Source organism: Pipistrellus hanaki, assembly GCF_964339955.1.
Source record: "Pipistrellus hanaki genome assembly, chromosome: 4".
In the NCBI taxonomy this organism is placed as follows: Eukaryota; Metazoa; Chordata; class Mammalia; order Chiroptera; family Vespertilionidae; genus Pipistrellus; species Pipistrellus hanaki.
In genome coordinates, this window is record NC_140506.1 from 84,038,829 (window position 1) to 84,059,862 (window position 21,034).

The 21,034-nt window shown below is 48.0% G+C and overlaps 1 protein-coding gene across 1 annotated transcript in view; it reads right to left on the reverse strand.

The window, feature by feature from the left end:
- NUBP1 (NUBP iron-sulfur cluster assembly factor 1, cytosolic) overlaps positions 1-15,200 on the reverse strand; it is a 17,010-nt gene extending 1,810 nt beyond the window's left edge. The window contains exons 1-9 of the mRNA XM_084881150.1: positions 15,115-15,200; positions 14,933-15,037; positions 12,576-12,709; positions 7,143-7,211; positions 5,021-5,053; positions 4,332-4,422; positions 3,642-3,796; positions 843-953; positions 514-616 (exon numbers count right to left, since the gene is read on the reverse strand). Of these exons, the coding sequence (XP_084737276.1) occupies positions 514-616; positions 843-953; positions 3,642-3,796; positions 4,332-4,422; positions 5,021-5,053; positions 7,143-7,211; positions 12,576-12,709; positions 14,933-15,037; positions 15,115-15,133 (820 nt within the window). The 5' untranslated portion in view covers positions 15,134-15,200. The remainder of the gene's footprint in view (positions 1-513; positions 617-842; positions 954-3,641; positions 3,797-4,331; positions 4,423-5,020; positions 5,054-7,142; positions 7,212-12,575; positions 12,710-14,932; positions 15,038-15,114) is intronic.
- Positions 15,201-21,034: the final 5,834 nt, after the last annotated feature.

The window sequence follows — 21,034 nt, forward strand, 5'->3', positions numbered from 1 at the left end:
GCCCCCAGATGCTAAGTACCATTGGAGAAGCAGGCTCAGTAATTCCCCACCCACAGCTGCTCCCCAATCTCAGTGGAACGTGGTGAGGCCAATCTGGAACTGTCATTTCCTCGACTCCCCCACAGGACAGGGAAACCTGAGCGAGGGGAGGAGCCACAGAGGTGGAGCTCCCGTGGGAACACATGGAAGCAGCTCGGGAAGCCTGCCGGAGTTCCGGCAGCAGAACCAGGTCTGGGAAGCACAGGTCCCAGAACTGTCCCGTAAAGGTCCCTTTGTTCATTTCCTAGTGCCCTCCCTGCACTGGCATCGCCCTGACCAATCTCTCCTCCGCTCCTCCAGCCCCACCTCAACCAGCCCTCCTCCCTGAGGTCTGCCTGCTCCCCTGGCCCCCCGCCCGCCTGGTTCACTGCCCCTCTCTGCTGCAGGCGGAGCTCCTGGAGGTGGTCCGGGGGCTGGGCCCCGGTGTATGAAGGCCCCACTCAGTGACGGAACTGGGTGCGGAGACTCACCCACCTATGTGCGGGTCCAGCGGCACTTTGCCAAGGAGCGGGATCTTCAGGTCCTGGCACATGGCCTCTGCGCCCCCCGTGGTGGGCGGGAATATCTGAGACTCCTTCTGTGAGCCAAGTAAATGGGGAAGAATCATAATTTTGTTTCAGGATCACAACACAGGAACACATTTTAAAGAAACTTTTCAAAAACATCCATTCTAACATGAAACACTAACTACCAAAGACTTTTCATTCAACCAGCAGTACAGAACGGTCACTGTGATCCCACTTCTGGAAACGGGGAAAGCAACCGGATTCAGAGACCTGCACACAGGGTTGGTCAGCACTTACCTTGCACTTGGGGCAGACGAAGCCGCTCATGTTCTCCACCACCCCGATGATGGGCAGCTTCACCTTGTGGCAGAAGCTGATTTCTTTCCGGACATCCTGCAGGGACACCTCCTGCCACGGTTCAAAAGACCAGTTGTTTCAAAGTACAAGTACAAGAAAGAGAATGTGTGAGGTCGAGGGCCGGCTGCAATGCAGTGGATCGCCCTCAGAAAGCTTAGGGATGTGAGCCGTTTATCCAAAGAATATTTACTTAGTGCCAACCATGTGCTAAGCCCTGTCCAGGCACTCTTCATTCCCACAAAACCCAAAAAGGATGAACCCGAACAGCCAAACATCAAATATATAATGAATCTGCAGAAAAGTGACCTTTTAGCATATCTCTTTCCCCCCCCTTTTTATTGGATTTATGAAGTGACAGAATTATACAGGTTCAGGTGTGCAATTCCACAACACATCATTTCTACACTGTTCTGTATGAGCACCACCACAGTCAGGTGTCCTTCCATCACCATGTATCCCCCTACACCCTTCTCCACCTCCCGAACTAGCATGTCCCAATGTTTACTTTCTTTTCAACATACTATGCTGAGCTGAAGTGTGCACTATTTTTTAGTTCAGGGGATGGGGAACTAGGCCTGTGGCGAAATCTGGCTAGCTGCCTGTTTTTGCCAAGTTCTTCGGAAACCCAGCCATGCCCGTTATTTACATACCATCTCCAGTAGCTTCCACCCTACGTGGTACAGCTGAGTGGCTATGACAAGGACCACATGATCCCTAAAGGCTAACATATGTACTATCCGGGCCTTCGCAGAAAACATTTGCTAACCTCTGATCTAGATTATTATGAACACAAAGAACTTTGCAGACAGAAATAAAATAAGATCTTTGGATCCCTTAAAGTTCATTTCTGAACTCTGCACGTATACTTCACAGTGTGGATACTGGGTATGATCATTGCTTAGTATCCTCCCCGCTCCCCGGTTAATGTTATTGCAGACACATGTCTTCACTCGCTGTTGTCAAGTGTGGCTACTCCTTAGCACAGGGGTCTTCAAACTACGGCCCGCGGGCCACATGCGGCCCGCAGAGGAGTCTGATCCGGCCCGCCAGGTTTTTTGGGCAGTGAGCGCAGCCGAGGTGTTACAGTAGGAATTAGTAGTTCATATAGTCTGGCCCTCCAGCTCTCTAAGGGACCGTGATCTGGCCCCCACTTTAAAAAGTTTGAGGACCCCTGCAGGCACGTGTGACTAACAGTCACGGCTCCCAAAGGATCACAGCTCTAGTCATCCATTCTTCAGAGGCACACATTTGGCTCTAGGCCTCTGTGAGGCTGGGGTGCAGGCATGTAGCTAGAACGTAAACTGGCTCTGACTTTGTGCATCTCATTGCGCCTCTGGTTCTCTCCGGGATATCCTGTAATTCAAAGCCTGCCGGTCCCGGTGTGAAGGGCTCTGAGAAAGAGTGTCCACAGCCCGAAGTGACATTCTCCAGAGAGGCTCTATACAAAGGGCACGCGTGTGGCGCATGCCCGCTCCCCATGGCTTCCTGGGGATGGGCCAGCACCTGTTGGTGTGTCTCCTCTTCTTGAACCCTCAGGGACTCCGTGTTTCCATTCACACAGATGTGGCATGGAGAAGCCATCTTTGGGCCAACTAGGCTTCTGCTAATATAAGTTCCTTTTAGAGCAGCTTTATGTTCACAGCAAACCTGAGCGGAAAGTACAGGGACTTCTCATAGGCCCTTTGCCTCCACACACGGAAAACCTTCCCCACCATCAACATCCCGGGTGGTGCATTCCATCCAGACTGTTTCCTTCTAGTAATTACATTGGGAGCAATCCATCTTCTCTCCACCTCCACCCAGGCCAGTGCCCAGGTGGCCGCTAGCCACCCAAGCAGTGTCTTGCTCCTCCACATGCCCCGACATCTCCCTGCACAGGGAACCAGAGGGATCCGAAGACATGAATCCGTCACACCACTGACAGCAGCCTGCGTGTGCCCATATGCACAGCGTCCATGTTCCTCGGTGACCACATGGGCCGTGAGGGAGGGCCGGTATGTTTCACTGTCCCGGTGCCTGGCCCGGGGCCTGCATGGAGTGACTGCTCAGCGAAGGAGTGGTGAAGGATGGAGCCGGGCTGCCTGATTCAGAGGCAGGCCAAGCCTCTATATCCTGCTTCCTTAGGCGTGGGGAAGATTACTGGGAGAAGCATAACTGAAGAGAACCAGCTGTTGGTTTCTTGGGACCCTAAGACCAGCCACAATGATAAAGCACAGCCCAGGCCGGATGCACGTGCTGCTGGCCGGACTTACCCAGTGTGGGTTCCTCACAGCCCCGTGGCACAGCCTCTGTGACTGGTACACGAGGAGCTGGCAAGGCCCACAGCAGCTTCCCCAGAAATCCCCGACTACACCCAGGGCTGGTGCTGCAGAAAACTGGGGAGAGCTCCAAACTGTCCTGCAATGTGAGTGAGGGGGCCCTGCAGACTGCCGACTTGATGCATGAGTGGTAAGGGGGAGGTGACCATGGCGGACAATCTGAATTGTAACAGCACCATCGCTCTCGCTGGCTTTGTGAGAGGAAATTAAAAAGGCATTTTTGAACCTCTACTGGACAAAAAAAAAAAATGCTTACTTGTCAGACGCAAATGCCCGGGCCAAAGATAAACAGGGTTTCTGCAGAGACAAAGCAGGGCTGCTCGTCCCGAAGGGCCCTTGGTAGACCAGGTAGGTCTCAGGGCCTGCGAGGAAGAAAGCTTCTGGCGGCGCAGCTCCCACCCAGCTCCTCCGCACCGCTCACCTGGGGGGTGGTGATGATCACGGCCCCATCGATGCGCGCGGCGGCCAGGTACTGGACCACCGAGAGGTGCTCGTCCGACGTCCCGGGTGGGGTGTCCACGATGAGGTAGTCGACCTCTCCCCAGTCCACATCGCGGAGGAACTGCTTGATCATGCCTGCGAGGAGGGACCACACTGAGGCCAGGCCCCTTTCCCCAGGCTGGGCTGGGCTCCCCAGAAACAGTCTGTGACCCTCCCGTGCAGACCCTCAGTCATGGCATCTGCAAATGCCTGGAGACACTGGTGGCTGCCACGTCGAGGGAGGGGGTGCTGCTGGCATCCAGCGCAGAGGCCAGGCTGCCCCTGGCATCCGTGGGGTAGAGCACTGCCCACCCGTCCCCTAACTACCACGGCCCCAAATGGCCCAGTGCCGAGCCTGAGGACTCTGCCTAAGCCTCAGTGCCCACTCAGGCTGGTACTGATTTCAGTTCAGACACTTCTCTCTCTGACACAAGCCACTACAACACCACATTAATATGGATAAACTCAGGGTTATATAGGTTTTCAGGAGGAAAATCCCCCACAATAGGTATTAAAAACTGTAAAACAAAAACTGGTATTTCTTCAACCAGTGACGGCAGGGGCAACTGAACACTTAGGGAGCCCCAGCAGTCCTGCCAGAGAGAGCGACGGACAGAAACGGGGCACAAACCGTTCTTCTTGGGTCCTCGCCAGATGACAGCGTCGTCGGGGCTGCTGAGTAAGAAACCCACTGACATCACCCCCAGGTTGTCTTCCAGGAACTGGAGAAGATGAGGCAAGAAACATTTTCCTTAAAGCCACAGCACAAGGCACTTCCCTAAGTCTCGTCTGGCTGAAAAAAACCGTTTGGGGGTAATATTACTGTGATCTATGAGTACATTCACTCTTTGAATCCTCAAATCGTTTTGAGGGGGAGAAGGTTACCGTATGGGTGGGATTGAAAGAGGTATCACTGGCCCTCAGCCACAACAGGCGACTTGGCTGAAATAATGAGCATCATGTCCTCAACTGGCTGAGGCTGTGGCCCTTGGGCCAAACCTGGCCACCAGCTGCTTTTGTACATGAACTTTCACTGGAATACAGCCATGGTCACTCATTTACATATCACTGCCTGTGAGCTACAATCATGGAGAGTGTGTGGCCCACAAATAGAAAATGTTCACTGTCTGACTCTACAGAAGCGGTCTGCCAAGCCCTGGTCTTACATGGAGGCCCTGCGCTAGAAACGTGCCCAGGGAAATGCTTGCTGACTGATTCGCAGGCGGGCTGAGATCAGTGTCGCCAGCCACCACATACCCACTATGCATACCTAATCCATCCCCACTCCGTTGAAAAGAAGGCAAAAACGTGAGCACTCACCACTGGAGACCAGCCCGAGCCACTCTGGTGCACCTGTGTGAACACGGGCATGAGTCACTTGTAAATCCCACACCCTGGTCACACGTCATGCAGACACATTTTACGCGGCAAGAAGACAGTTTTACAAAATAGAATTAATCTAAAATGCCACTACTTAATGCTCAATAGGAAGTGAACAGCCGGGGGGGGGGGGGGGGGGGGGGATGTGGTTAATGAAAGCGATAATTCAATATCTTTTTCCCCAACAACTTGGGCTGTTTTGAAACTGCGTAGCCATCTAGTCAGGGAATCGGTTATCCAAGTCAAACATAATTTGGGGTCTGAGGTATTTTTAAAGAGTGACAGAAATTGCTTGTGGGTTACTGAGAAAATGCAGTGACTGTAGAGCAGTGGGGTTGCCCCTCAAAGACCGGAAGTGAAGAAAGTACTGAGTGAGCCAGGTGACACAGCACCGCCCTGCGCGTGGCCTGAGCGTCCGCTGGGGCCTGCTGTCCCCGGGGAGCAAGCACTGGGAGGAGGGTGTCAGGGAGACGCTCCCGGGGGAATTCAAGATGGACTCTCCATCATGGGAGTTCACCAATAGCCAGGGCTCAACTTCGCACCATCTGCTAAGAAGCTAGAACTTAAGCAACTCCCAATGCCGCCTACATGACAAGCTTACATGTCAATCTTAGCCGTTAGAGCAGCGCAGGAGCCAAAACGGAAAGTCTGCTTTTCTTAATGAAGACTTACTTTCTGAAACAGCTCTATAGCATACAATGCACCTACTGAAAGGGCACAGTTCACTGGCTTTCAGGATAGTCACACGATCGTACATCCACCACCACAATCAACCTTAGAGGATACCCTGCACCTCTCCCGTCGCCCCCAGTCCTGACACTCCCCTCCAGAACTAGGTGACCACAGATCTGCTCTGTCTCTGCACATTGCCTGTTTCAGACAGTCATAAAAGTGCAAACATGTGGTCCTTTGTGTCCAGCTTGGAAGTCTCATTAAAAACAACACAACAAAACCATTTGTGCCCTGGCTGGTGTGGCTCTGTCAGTTCGAGTGTGATCCTATGCACTGAAAAATTGCTGGTTCAATGCCTGGTCAGGGCACATACAGGGGTTGAAGGCTTGATCCCCGATAGAGGGTGTGCAGGAGGCAGCCCACTGATGTTTCACTCTCACATCAATGTCTGTCTGTCTGTCTCTCTCTCTCTCTCTCATCAATGTCTCTCTCTCTCTCTTTTTTTCCCTCTTCACCCCCTCTCTCTAAAAATAATATATATATATATATATATATATATATATATATATATATATAACAGATACATATAATAGTATACTAGTATACTATTCATATATAAATAGAAAAATTCATTCCTACTTATCCAATTAAAAAAACAGAGAACCTCCCCAAAGAGCAGCTCCCGCGCCTGCCCTGCTCCATGCTGTCTGCCTCCTCACCCTGCTTTAGTTTTCTATTACCTATCGTCTGTCCGTCTGTCCCTTCCCACGAGGGCACGGGTCTGTATCTGCCTTGCTCACCCTGGGTCCCAGCACACAGAACAGTGCTGCACTTAAGTACGAATGCACCATTTTTGACACTCCCAGAATCAAAGAATTGCCCCGGGGAGGGAACCCTCCTGGGATTGCTTCTTGCAGCTCCAAAGGGAGAGACTAGCACCTGCTCAGACCACTGCGGCCCCGCCCCCACCCCACATCACTCTCCCACTTCACAGTCTCAGTTCCCCAGAGGTAACCACAGGGCAGAAACATTCCCTCGCTTCCAGGGTACAAGCCCCCAGCCAAAGCTGGTCTGGTTTTCCCAGTGAGCTACTTTTCTGTGTCTTACTTCTGCATTTTACTTGCTGTTTCCCTTCCCCTCTGAGATGGCATGGAAACCAACACTTCTTTAATGGTTTAGATGAACTTTATAAATAATCCCCCCCACACACACCCGGCTCAATTCACAGTTATTGTTGAAGTAAAAAGATGGATCAGCAAATGTTTATCTGGTTTTACCACGTCCATGGAAACCTGTGTGGGCTGTGCTAGTCCTTCGTTCAGGCTGAGTCGCTCAGCACAGGAGTTTGTGTAAGAGACCACTCCCCTATATTTTATAACATAGCTCTTACCTGCTCTCCTTCCAATCCCATAATCTTGGGAATGGACGGCCCACATATATCAATGTCTAGAAGAGCAACCTGGGGACAAGAAGAGACCAGAGCTGTGACATAACTGAAAATACAATCCTCCGGACACACACAGCTGGGAGGGGACAGGGTTAGAGGAAAAGGAGGGAGGGGAGAAGAGCAAAGAAACTGGGTCAAACATGGACCAAGGAGAACCTCACGAGGAAGAGTTACAGCACTTACCTTCCAGCCACGGAGACACAGTCCAAGACTCCCAAAGAGAACTGGGCAAAGTGCTCAGCACAGACTCCCTCCCTCCCGCCCAGACTGGCCCGGCTCGAGGTGCTCCTGTGGCCCCGTTGTCAGGTCACGGGGAAATTCAGGTTTGGCACTGTTTACTTGGCCCTGACCATGTGCCTGGGGGTGGGATCATTAACTCTGCTTTACGGAAGAGGAAACTAAGGTTCAGGGGGCCCCATGACCTGTTCAATGAGCCAGGACAGAGCTGAGACCTAAATAAAGGTCTCTGACTCCAAAGTCAGGGCTCTCTCCACTACCTCAGGGGGCCTGGCAAGGAGCTGAGCTCTGACCAAACCCCGATTCCCTATGATTCCGAGGCTAGTGCTAGCCTCAGCTTCCAGAAAAGACACTGAAATTAAGGAGGAAATCTAGGACACCTCTTTGCTAGTGTAAGCACAGCCAGGATGACTCCTTCCACACCAAACGCCCTGCTTTCCCTGAGGCATAAGAGGTCTGAACCCGCCTTCAGGAACGCTGAAAGGCGGCTAATATTCATCTTGAAAGCTCTAGTGGGTTGCATTCAAAGTGCAGCATCTCAGGGTAACTTTTAACTTGCCCCAGATTCGCTTCTTGCTTCCAACAACCTACTTCCTCACCTGCTCTCAGACCCTGGGCAGGAAAGCTTTTCTTACATCAGCCGTTTGCCTCAGGCGCCCTCTGCTGGACTAAGCAAGGAGTGCAACAGAATGACACACCTTGATCTGTGAAACAAGTGTTCTGGGAGATTGGTAGGGCCCTTCTAGCTTCAGAGTCTACAAACCCCACAGATGGGCCTAGAAACTCAACAGGCCTAAAGCACCTAGCGTGGACCTTTTAATGGTCAACGTCATCTTTTAGAGCACAAAGCAAGATGATGAAGTGGTGATTCAGGGAAGTTGGTGACTTGCGGTGGAATGATGGCGTGAGAGCTTTTGATGTCAGAGGCTGGGCTCCCCCGCCTCCCTTCACCACAACTTACACATTTCCCAGTCTGTGATTGGCCAGGAGCTTCCCAGTTCTGCTGCCTCCTGATGCAAGGCCTTTTGCAAAGGAGTTGTCAGATACCTGCCTGCCTTGAGCGCAGACACGAACAGCCTTGCTCAGGGCAGGTGAATTCAGGGCAGGGAGGTATGTGTGTGGGTGGAGTGTGATCTACGAGACACACTGAGCATCTACTCTATGCCCACACGGGGCACCTTTTGCAAAGTGATACACTTTCCCAAGTACTGATGTTTTTTAAAAAGCACAGCTGCATAAAGAAATTCACTTATCTAGCCCTATTTCCATACCGGATGGTGTGCTTTCCTTCAGGAGACTGCAAAGTCTAGACGTGTGTGCAGTGGGGATTTCTGAACATAATTATATGGAAGTGCAATTCTATGTGCACAGCTGTTGAGTCACAAGTGGTTACTTGTAACTGGCCCGGCGAAAGCCCACCTCCAGAGAGCTGAGAAGAATGTGCCCGGCAGCTTCAAAAAGCCACGATTACTCTGGGTAACCTGGACCGTGAGAAAACAGACTTCTTGGCTAGCCAACTGGACCATACAAATTTGCAAGAGATTGGTGACTGATAGAAGAACGACCTGACAAATATGTTTTGAATCTGCTCAGCACTGTTTGGGTAAGCTATAAATCATTATCACTGAAGGAAAAATTTCATCACCACCCCTATTTCAGTTAGTGGAATAAAGTAATAATGATGACTGCTATCAAGGACGCTCATTGAGCACTTACTATATGTCAGGTACCCTGTTAAGCACTTCACGTTTACAAGTATCATCTCACTCAGCCTGAGTCCATTTTACCTACCCGAGGTCATAGTAGTGGTGTGGGTGGGGCTGGGTGACGCCAGGGCCTGTGCTCTTGGCCACCACGCTAGATGCACCCCAAATGCTCAACTACTAGTAGAGTTCCAACTCCTCTCTCCTCCAAAAGTTGGGAGGTTCTGCTCTGTCTCCCCAACTTTGCCCTCATTTGTTCCCTGCCATTTGCTCCAATTCCTGCCCTAGTTTGGACCCTTGGGGCCTCCTGGAGACATGGCTTTGCCCATTCATGGTACTCAACCACACACTCGCTGGCTGTCACCTGGTGTTCCTAAAGCACAGGTCTGGCTCAGCCTCAGCCTGGCCCCCTTCCTCGGAGCAGTCCCCCAGACTGCCTGCCTCTCCATGTCTGCCCTGGTCCCACCTCTGTGCCTTAGTTTCCCCTCCCCCATCTATCAGTCGCCATCACAGTCCTGAAGCCACCTTCCTCAAGCCAGTCATCAATCCTTTTCCCCAAATCCCTAGAGAACATCTTGATGGCAGACACCAGATCCTAGAGAAGCCCACGTCAGCCACGTACATAGGCCAGTGACAGCAGCTCCATGGGATACAAAATGATCGGAACAGAAATGAGGGATAAGGCAGAATTCAGAGCCCTAATGAGTGACAGGAACATGGAGCTTCACAGATGGCGTAGTCCAGCCACTTCACTGCCTCAGGAAGGCTGTGCCCTGCCCAAGGTTCCAGTCCTCCAAAGAAGTTCTTCCCCAGCCAGCACAGGTGCTGCTGGTGTAAAAAACAAGCCAGAGCCCAGCAAACTGCACCCTGGGGGCCAAATCCAGCCTGCCACCTGTTTTCATACAGCCCGCAAGTTAAAATGATTATCACATTTTTAGAGGTTTGGAAAAATAAAAATCAAAAGAATACTTTTGTCATGTTGTAAAAATTATGTGAAATTCAAATTTCAGTAAAAATAAAGTTTTATTAGAACACAGTCATGCTTGTGGTATACAGGTTGTTGATAGCTGCTTTCATGTTTAAGGGCAGACTGAATAGCTGCTACAGAAACTGTATGGCTGGCAAAGCCTAAAATATTTGCCATCTGACTCTTGACATGAAATGTTTGCCAACTCCTGAAGCAAACTCTAATTTTGTAATCCAATGACTTTAAAAAAATGTATTTCTGGAGTTCTTAGATACTGGTGAGGTGTCTGGGGGGCCACTGCGTGTGTGTATGTGCTTGTATGTTGAGGGCATATCAGAATGGTGGCTTGATCCCCTTGCCCACTGTAGCTGGCTTTATTGGTGGGTTTTTTTTGGTGTGTGTGTGTGTGTATAGGAAATAAAGCCTTTATTATAGTAAGGTCTTAGGGTGCTATTGCTCTCTGGGGTAGAATGGTTTATTTCATACAAATAGAAAGTAGTGAAATTTATCCAGCTTTTAGAGTTTTAAAATATAATAAGCAACATGTGGCAGTTTTGAAATGTCAATAATAAATATACCTCTACAGTCCCTCTAGAACTATCTTACTTTCTAAAAAAGTCAAACGAAAGTAAAGGGCCATTTGTCAACAAGTAAGAAAAGAAAATTGAAGTGAAAGTGTTAACCCTTGTATATAAAAATAACTTTCAATATTCAGAATGTTAAAAAAGGAATGTTCAGAAGTAAAACAATGCATGAAAAAAGGTACACTCAAAGACCATGGAAAGAACTGAAATGGCGGGGAATGGCTTTCAAACAAAGTAAGATGGTTTCTACGTTACAGAGCTCTTTTGCAGGCCCGGAAAGTGCTCTGATGGAGAAAGCAGCATTTAGTTCGCAACTGAAATAGTGACCAGCAAGTTCTCTAACCCAGAGCGCACACAGTGCCAATTCATAAGCTCTCACAAGGTCTCTCATTTCAGGGGTCAACACGGCGGGGGCTGGGTTTTAGAGTCCCCATGCCACTCTCGCAGGTTTCTTTCACTGGGATTTTGGGCAAAATTTCATTTTGGAAACAACAGGTCATTTTAGAATGTGACCTGTGTTAAAACAAAACTAAACTAAACTAAAAAAACACAATTGTTATGGTTTTATTAAATATAAAATGATAAAGTGAATATTGGGACATTTTCTAAGGTCAATGCAAAATGACCATGAGTACCAATGAATAACCTAACGTATTTTAAAAATCACAGGTACTGCAATTTCCATTTGACCTTTTGGTAAAAAGTATTTTTTTATTCCTTGCCCCAATGTACTTTTTATAAAGGCTGAAATCCAGAGAGCAGCAGAGGGTATATGTTTGAGGCCCACTACAGGAATTGGAAAAATTTTTTTTTTTTTTTTGAGGTTTGATGAAGTTTTTGTTTTGTGAAATATATAGAGCATGGCAAATGTTTTTTTTCAAGGGCCAAACAGAAAACATTTTAAGTTTTGTGGGCAAAATTAAGGATATTATGTAGGCACTTATGTAACAACTAGAGGCCTGGTATATGAATTCATGCATGGGTGCAGTTCCTTGGCCTGGCTGGTGATCAGGGCCATCAGGGCAGCTGGCCAGGGGGGGAGGACCATGAGAGGTTGGCTGTGGGAGCACACTGACCACCAAGGGGCAGCTCCCCCTGGTTGTCAGTGCACATCATAGCAACCAGTCATTTGGTCAGCCAGTCGTAATGGTCTCTTAGGCTTTTAGAGAGATTTAAAAGCAACCATTTAAAAACAAACAGCTCTGGCAGGTGGCTCGGTTGATTGGAGCACTGTCTGGTACACCAAAAGGTTGTGGATTCAGTTCCCAGTCAGGGCACATACCTAGGTCATGGGTTTAATCTCTGGTTGGGGCGTGCATAGGGGAGGCAACTATTGATGTTTCTCTCTCACACTGATATTTCTCTCTCTCTTTCTCTCTCACCCTCCCTCTCTCTCTCACTAAAAATCAAGAAAAACAACAGCAACATATCTTCAGGTGAGGATTAAAAGGTAATAATAAAAACAAGCCAAAATAAACCCCAAATAACAAAATAATAACAATAATAAAGAATAAAATAAAAGCAACTATTTATGAATGTAAAAATCATTCTTAACTCACAGGCCATAAAAAGACAAGAGATCAGCTTGTTTTGGCCATGAGCTATAGTTTGTAGACCACTGGCCTAGAAAAAGGCAGAAAGGGGTTAATCATGAGAAAGAATTCTGAACTTGATTTAATAAATAGCCAGCATGCCAAGAGAAATGTACACCTGTTAACCTTTCACAACAAGAGCATCCAATGAAAGCTTTCATTGCTTGACTGCTATGTGGTTCCTCATCTTCCCTGCAGGTATCAAAGAAGCCAATTTGGCTTAGTCTAAGGAACCAGTTCTCCACAAGCCATCATGAACCCTCAGACAGGGCCTCTCCCCAGTTTTCCCCTACCTGTGTGTTTTCATCCTCTGCTAGGGCGTGAGCAAGGTGGGCGCTGAACGTGCTTTTCCCAACGCCGCCTTTCCCAGACAACACCAAGATTTTGTGTTTCACGGTCTTCATTTTCTCTTTGATTTCCTCTATGGCTGCAAAGAGAGCAATTCAGGTGATGACATCCTCCAACTAAATCCCAAATGTCACTCTTCCAATGGGCTAGGAGGGATTTTGTGTGAAATACCACCCAGTCAACGCTAGTAATACGTGGTACAAAGAAAATAGGGCTATTATCACATCTGACATTTTCTTACTTATTGATTTACTTAGTTGTCATATCTTACTATACTATAAGCTCCACGAGGGTGAGACTCTGTCCTGGAGTGTTCACTACTTTATTCCCGGCTTCATACCAGAGCTATGAATATACAGTCATACACCACTTACCAACAGGGAAACGTTCTGAGAAACGTCATTAGGCGATTTTGCCCCGCAATCATCGTAGAGTACACTCACACAAACCCAGATGGCAGAGCCTATTATAAACTTAGGCTATACGATATGGCCCATTGCTCCTAGATTACAAGACTAAAGAGCATATTACTGTATGAAACAGCACAAGATTAAATCAAGCACAAGAGAAGATGATATATTCAAAGGATAAACATGAGATGTGTGTAACACAGCATACTATTTTACAGAAAACTCTTATTAAGTAGACAGAATACATTTAAAATAAGTATAATATAAGCAGTAAATATATAAGCTAATTAACGTAATAGTTTATTATCACGTATTATGTGCCATATGTAATTATATGTGCTGTACCTTTATATGACAGGTTTATTCACACTAGCATCACCAGAAACATCTGAGGAACACTTTGCACTATAAAGTTAGGATAGTGACTAACTGGTGATAGGAATTTTTCAGCTCCCTTATAATCTCATGGGACCACTGTCACATATGCAATCTATGGTTGATCCAAATATTATTATTTGGTGCATGAGTGTAGTAATGATTCTCAAACTGGGGGGCAAAATCTTCCAGGGGACATCTGGCAATGCTGACATTTTTAGTTGTCACAAGGAAGGGGTGCTACTAGCGTGTAGTAGGCAGAGGTCAGGGATACTGCTAAATGCCCGACAATGCTGAGGACAGCCCTCACCACACAGAACTGTCAGCTCCCAGAGTCAATAAGTGCCCAGGTTGAGAAAACTGACAAACAGCAGGCACTTGATAAGTACTCGTCACTGACGACTATCACGTATTAGACATGTGCTGTGCTTTCAGGATTTCACCTTCTTTCAAACCCTTCAAACAACACTGTGAGGTAACTAATTTTCTCCCCCATTACTGATGAGGAAATAGAGGCCCAGGAAGATTAAGACTCAAGGTAAATACTGTTTTTGAGGGAACTAAAAATCAAACCCAAGTCTCTCTCTGAGCTCCTTCAAAATTCTTCTCCCAGCTTCCTGCCTTTTAGGTTCCAGAGTCCTCTCCACTCTCCAATGTGACCCCCTTAGTGCTTATCGCTGTGATGACTTACTGCCTGCTTGCTTGGTTACTGTGGGTCCCCCCTACTAAAACCTAAAATCTGCTATACCAGCCACCCATCACAGAGCTCTGTGCTTAGGAGGCGATTAATACATATTTCTGTTTAATGAATGGAAGAATCGCTCCTCAAAAAAAAGAAATTCTGACCAAAGAAAGTAGCTGAGGGCGCCAGGATTTAAACCCAAACTCCCTGACTTAAGAGATTATAGCCTATCCAGGGGTCCTCAAACTTTTTAAAGTGGGGGCCAGATCACGGTCCCTCAGAGAGCTGGAGGGCAGGACTATATGAACTACTAATTCCTACTGTAACACCTCGGCTGCACTCACTGCCCAAAAAACCTGGCGGGCCGGATCAGACTCCTCTGCGGGCCGCATGTGGCCCGCGGGCCGTAGTTTGAAGACCCCTGCGTATATCCCATTGCAGGTGGCCTCCTCCAGACCAGTCACTGTCACTCAAACTTCTGGCCACACCCCTCAACTCAGCCAACTTCCCCCATGTTCTGCCCTTCTCAAGACTCCTTCTGACTTCAGGAAAGTCACTGAACCTTAGGCTCCACTGCAGCCGGCCCCTTTCCTTGCTCCTGGCCTTTTAAAGGCCCTGCCCCTCGGGCCCTGCCTCTGTCATTGATTCCTCAAGTCCCGCCCCTCGTCGCCTCCCCCCCCACCCCACAGACTTCACCAAGCCCCGCCTCCTCTGGCCCTGTACCTGCAACGCATCCCTTAAGCCACGCCCACATACCCCGCCCAGTTTCGCCATAAGCCCCGCCTCTTCCGGCTCACGCCTTTTACGTTCCGTGCAGAGCTTGCCCCTTCCTTACCAGGGTCTGGAGCCTCGCCGGCGCCTGAGGCGCACAGCCGCTGGTTGGGGCACCCTTGGCATGCCGTCCCTCGGCCGGCCTGGGCGCTGCCGGTGCCGGGACAGTCTACGCGGAGACAGAATCACAGTTAGAGCGGCCCATGTCTTTCAGCCCCGCCACCCGCGCCCCTCCCGCGCGCTCACTGTGCGGCGTCTCCTCCATTTCGCCGCCTTAGTCGCCGGAACCTGCGCGACGCCGGAACCCCTTTTGCGTACTTCCGGCTCGTGGCTCTCAGCCTCCTGCTGCGTCAGAAAGAGCAGTGCGCACGCGCGAACCTTGTGCAGGAAGCCTAGGGCTGATTTATTACTCTGCGCATTGGAACTGCTGCAAATATCAAATACTTAAGCATGCATCTCCCAGGAACAAAGGCGTGATCTTACATGACCTTCATACCTCCTTGATAACCAAGAAATTTGCCATTGGTGAAAAATTACTAGCCAATGTGTCATTAGTCTCCTCTAATCCAGTACAGCCCTCCTTCCTGCCATTCCCTCCCCTCCCCTGCCACATGTTTTGTCTTTGTGAGGTTAATAAATTTGAACAGTTCAGGCCAATTGTTTTATAGAATATCCCATAATCTTTATTTGATTCCCCCACCCCTCGAGATCAGATTCAGGTTGAAAGTTTTTGGCAGAAGACAAATAACATGCTCTACTAGTAAGTATCACAGCAGGAGGGGCATATGCCACTTGGTCCCATTGTTGGTTTAAAAAAACCCACAAACATCAGCTGAGTCAACTTTAAAAATCTTATTGGCTTTGTCAACCAATGGTCTTTGGCACCAACTTCACACCAATGGGAATCCCCAGTTTGGGGATGTGGTGAAGAAGCAAACTTATTCAATGCAAAACAGCTCAATTCTATTGTAATACAAAGCAAGGCTTTGAAAGCAGCACACAAATCCCTCTCTGGCTAGAGAGCTCTGCTCTGCTCCTCAGGGGTCTGTTCTGTGCAGTGCAGTCAGCTCTGGCTTGTGCCAGTCTGCTATGCTGCAGTGAGAGACAGCTCATGTTTCAGCTCCACTGGGGAAATGCAAACCCCAGTCTCAAGTGAAAAAGAAAAGTGATTTTCGGGATTCCAAAATCAGAGGGAAGCTGGCTTATATAGACAGAGGTCTCCACCCCTACTTCCTGATTGGTCAGTCCTCTGCAAATGAGGGATCCAAAGCTTCACGCAGAGGTCTTCAAACTACGGCCCGCGGGCCACATGCGGCCCGCAGAGGAGTCTGATCCGGCCCGCCAGGTTTTTTGGGCAGTGAGCGCAGCCGAGGTGTTACAGTAGGAATTAGTAGTTCATATAGTCCGGCCCTCCAGCTCTCTGAGGGACCGTGATCTGGCCCCCACTTTAAAAAGTTTGAGGACCCCAAGTTTGATTGGTCAGAATAGAGCCACTCTGATTGGTTGGAACTCTCAGCTCTAATGGGATGAGGAAAGCCTCAGTTCTATTGCTTCTTTATATGGGCTGACTCAGATGGCAGAAACAATGTAGGCCAGCCAGTGCAGAGACCCCTGGCTTGCTTACCAATGCAGGTAGATCAGTGCAAGGCTTCTCCCAGAAGTGCAGTTTGTGTGAGACCCCTGTGCAGAAATGGCTGTTTCTTAAAACTTGAGCCCAGTGTTAGGTCGAGGCAGGGGGCGAAGGGAGGGGAGGGGGGACCAGAGCCGATGCAAGCATCTGCAAGGTGGATGGTGACAAAGATAGCTGGCTAGCTGGCACCTTCCTAGGGCCTTCCTAGACCCCTGGCCCGAGGCAGGAATTCTACACCTCTCATGCCCTCCACCCTCCCCTCACTTAACAGCTGTATAAAAGAAGTACCTATGCCGCTTTTTGGCGCGAATTTCCCTGGCCCACCCTCGGACCAGCGAGCTTCTCCGGGAGCACAGATTAAAACCTCCCCCCCTTTTAATGGCCTGGATTCCGTGTCTTGCTTCTGTGTCACACACCTCTCAGCTGGAACCTTACACCCAGTTAGCCACCAGGAGCCCTTCTTAGTAGGTGTCTTCTTTCTCTGGGATCACAGCTTTATTCAATGATTTGCTAATCAGGCAGCATCCCATCTAGCAGATAGAAAGGAGATCTGAGGAGCTGTATAAAACGAAAGACTTGCAGACTTACATGGTGGGGATGGGTGAGATGGGTGAGGGTAGATTACATAGGAGTTTATGGAGCTCTGAAATCAGGTGACTCTTATTTAAATTTTGACTCCAACCAATCCTTATAAGCTGAAAACACTGGGCAAGACCCTTCATGTCCCCAGCCTCTTTTTGCTTTAAAAATGGGATAATGAAAACATTTGCCTTGTGAAGTTGCTGTGGAGATAAAATAATTTACCTCATGCAAAACACCAAGCACAGAACATCCAGAGAATAGAGCTCTAATACAGGCCTAGCTCTGAGATATGTACTGCAGGTTCAGTTCCAGAATACAATGACTCGTAATCTTGTTTGTCTTCAATCGGAGAAAAAATGTAACACCTGTCAAGCACAATAAAGTGAAGAGCAATAAAACAAAGTCTGCCGGTACAGTTTGTAGGGTTGTAAGTGACTGTTGCAGAAATGATTTCCTGCACTCTTATTTACAGTTGGGGGACTGAGCCTACACAGAGAAAGTTGCCCCAGATCACGTGGCAGGTTGGTGGAGGAAACAAGGCTAGCACATGGGGCAAACTAGTTAAACTAGATGCTGATTAAGCAGGACAGGAGCATTTTAACACAGGTGGTGAAAACTAAGTGCACAGGAGGAATCTGTGGCTTTTGCATTTCACCACTAGATGGCGCCGTTCCCCTATCTATGAAGAAAGTAGTCAGGAAATAGGAAGAAAAAGATGTTAGAGCCCTAGCTGGTTTGGTTCAGTAGATAGAGTGTTGGCCTGTGAGTTGATAGGTCCCAGGTTTGATTCCAGTCAAGACCACATGCCTTGCCGGGACCGGTTTGGCTCAATGGATAGAGCGTCGGCTTGGGGACTGAAGGGTCCCGGGTTCGATTCCGGTCAAGGGCATGTGCCTTGGTTGCGGGCATATCCCCGGTGGGGGGTGTGCAAGAGGCAGCTGATCGATGACTCTCTCATCGATGTTTCTAACTCTCTATCTCTCTCCCTTCCTCTCTGTATAAAATCAATAAAAAATATATTAAAAAAAAAAAAAGACCACATGCCTGTGTTGCAGACTTGATCCCCAGTCTGGGGTGTGCAGAAGGCAGCCAGCCAATCAATGATTCTCATCATTGATGTTTCTATCTCCCCCTCTCCCTTCCCCAATGAAATCAACCACAAAAAATTAGACAATTTTCTACCTCTTCCCTTATCCAGCAAAAATAACTAACAAAAGGCTATACACCGCATGTACTTAATAGATAATTGAGATGAGAAATGAAGTTCCATTTTATTATTATACTAGAGGCCCAGTGCCACGGGTAGGGTCCTTAGGCCTGGCAGGCTTTCAGGGCCACATGGGGCATTGATCTTCCCTGGCTGCCAGCTGCCAGCCCAGCTGAAGCCTTCCTTTGTACTGCGTCACCCCCTGGTGGTCAGCACACATATAGCAAGTGATTGAACTCCCAGTCTCCCTGTAGAATTCCCAAGGGGATACTTTACATATTAGCCTTTTATATAGAGTATATACTAGAGGCCCAGTGCATGAAATTTGTGCATGGGGGTGGGGGGTCCCCTCAGACCAGCCTGAACCCTCTCCAATCCAGGACCCCTCAGGGAATGTACTACTGCCAGTTTAGGCCCTATCCTGGGGATTGGGCCTAAACTGGCAGTTGGACATCTTTCTCACAATCCAGGACCACTGGCTCTTAACTGCTTACCTGCCTGCCTGCCTGATTGCCCTTAACTGCCCCACCTGCAGGCCTAGTCGCCCCTAACTGCCTCCACTCCTTGCTGGCCTGGTCACCCCTAACTCTCTCCCCCCACAAGCTAGCCTGGTTGCCCTTACTGCTCCCCCTGCCAGCCTGGTCGCCCCCAACTGCCCCTGCTCTGGGCCTGGTTGCCCATGCAGCCTGCTGTTCGCTCATTTGGTCGCTCCTCACTGACCCCCTGCTGGTCTGGTTGCCTCACACAGCCTGTTTGGTAATCCGTTCGGTTGCGTTGGTTGCTAGGCTTTTATATAGATAGATAGATAGATAGATAGATAGATAGATAGAGAAACCAACATCTGTTGGTTAAGAGCATGGGTTCTTGAATGCCAGCTGTCTGGGCTCAAGTCCCAGATCCCTATTCACCAGATTTTCATTTTTTCTTCATGCCTCAGTTTCCTCCTCTGTAAAATGGCAATAGTAATATTAACTACCTCAAAGGGTTATTGGTGGGAGGATTAAATAAGTTAACATGAGGGACACGGTTTTTAAACGGGCACATTTGAGCCTGCTTGTGCTTGCAGTGATTAGTTCAGTTCTGAGCTTTATTAAAACCATCACAATTAAGAGAGTGAACACATGTGTCATTTTCCAACGTTTCCTCATGACCTTTTGCAAACCTCTCCTCACCCCATTTTCAGGCAATCACTCATCTGTTTATTGTGTCTATAGATTAGCCTGGGTTTTCTAGACTGTATATGCTCTTTCTGATCTGGCTTCTTTCACTCAGCATATTTATTTTAGGTTCATCTGTGTTGTTGTTGTTGTGTGTGAAGTTCATTTCTCCTGGTTGCTATGTAGTATTTCATTGTCAGATTACACCATAACTTGTTTATACATTCACCTGTGGATGGATATTTGGATTGCTTCCAGTTTGGGCAGGTTACTAATAAAGCTGCTAGGAACATTGTTGTGAAAGTCTTGGCAATGACATAGACTTTCTTTTCTCTGGAGTAAACACGTTAAGAGTGGAATGGTGCAATGGTACGAAACTATCAAACTTTTTGCCAAAGTGGTTGTACACTCCCACCCACAGAGGGAATGGCCAGTATTTTGGCTTTTTGACCCTTTAATAGGTGTGTAGTGATATCTTACTGTGGTTTTAATTTGCATTTCTCTAGCGCAGTGGTCAGCAAACTGCGGCTCACGAGCCACATGCAGCTCTTTGGCCCCTTGAGTGTGGCTCTTCCACAAAATACCACGGCCTGGGCGAGTCTATTTTGAAGAGGTGGCATTAGAAGAAGTTTAAGTTTAAAAAATTTGACTTTCAAAAAAAATTTCAATCGTTGTATTGTTGATATTTGGCTCTGTTGACTGATGAGTTTGCCGGCCACTGCTCAAGTGAATAATTGTGTTGAATGCTAGGTGTCTGCGTTTAAGTCCCAGATCCCCATTCACCAGCTTTCCATGTGTTCATTCACTATCAGCATGTCTTCTTTGCTGAAGGACTCCTCAAATCTAAAGCCCATCAAAAAACTTTTTTTTTTATTATTGAGTTCTGAAAATGTTACATATTTTCTGGATACAAGTCCTCAATCAGTTGTATGTTTGGCAAATATGTTCTTCTAGTCTGTGGCTTATCTTTTCCTTCCCTTAAAAATGTATTTTTAAGAGCTATTCTTTGATGAGGTCCAGCATACCAATTTTTAAAAATGTGTTGTGTGTTTGACATCATATCTAAATCTTTGCTGAACACAAAGAAATCTTTGCCTAACAAAGATTTCCTCCTACCTTTCCTTCTAGAATATTTATAATTTTAGACTTACATTTAGGTCTATGACCCATTTGGAGTTAATTTTTGTATGTAATTATTTTATACGGTGCAAGGTCTGGGTTGAAATTCATGTTTTACATATGAATACCCAATTGTCCCAGCTCCTTTTGTTGAAAAGACTATCTTTTCCAGTCCACACACATGACATATCTCTCTATTTAGGTCCTTTTGATGCAAGATAGTAAGAAGCCAGGAAAATTATTTGGCAAGAGAAATGGGGAAACTGAGACAGGTAGCTGATTCACATTGGCCTCCTCCAGTACCCCACCTCACCTGCCTCCTTCTCCCTTGCACTGCTACTTCCTTAAGCCCTCAGGACAATGAGGTTCCGTTCAATGTCAAATAATCTTAGGAACAAAGCCTCAGGTCTGTTGACCACAGAGACAGAGTTTTGATCAAACTTGAGATAACTAGGGTTTATTTATGTTTCA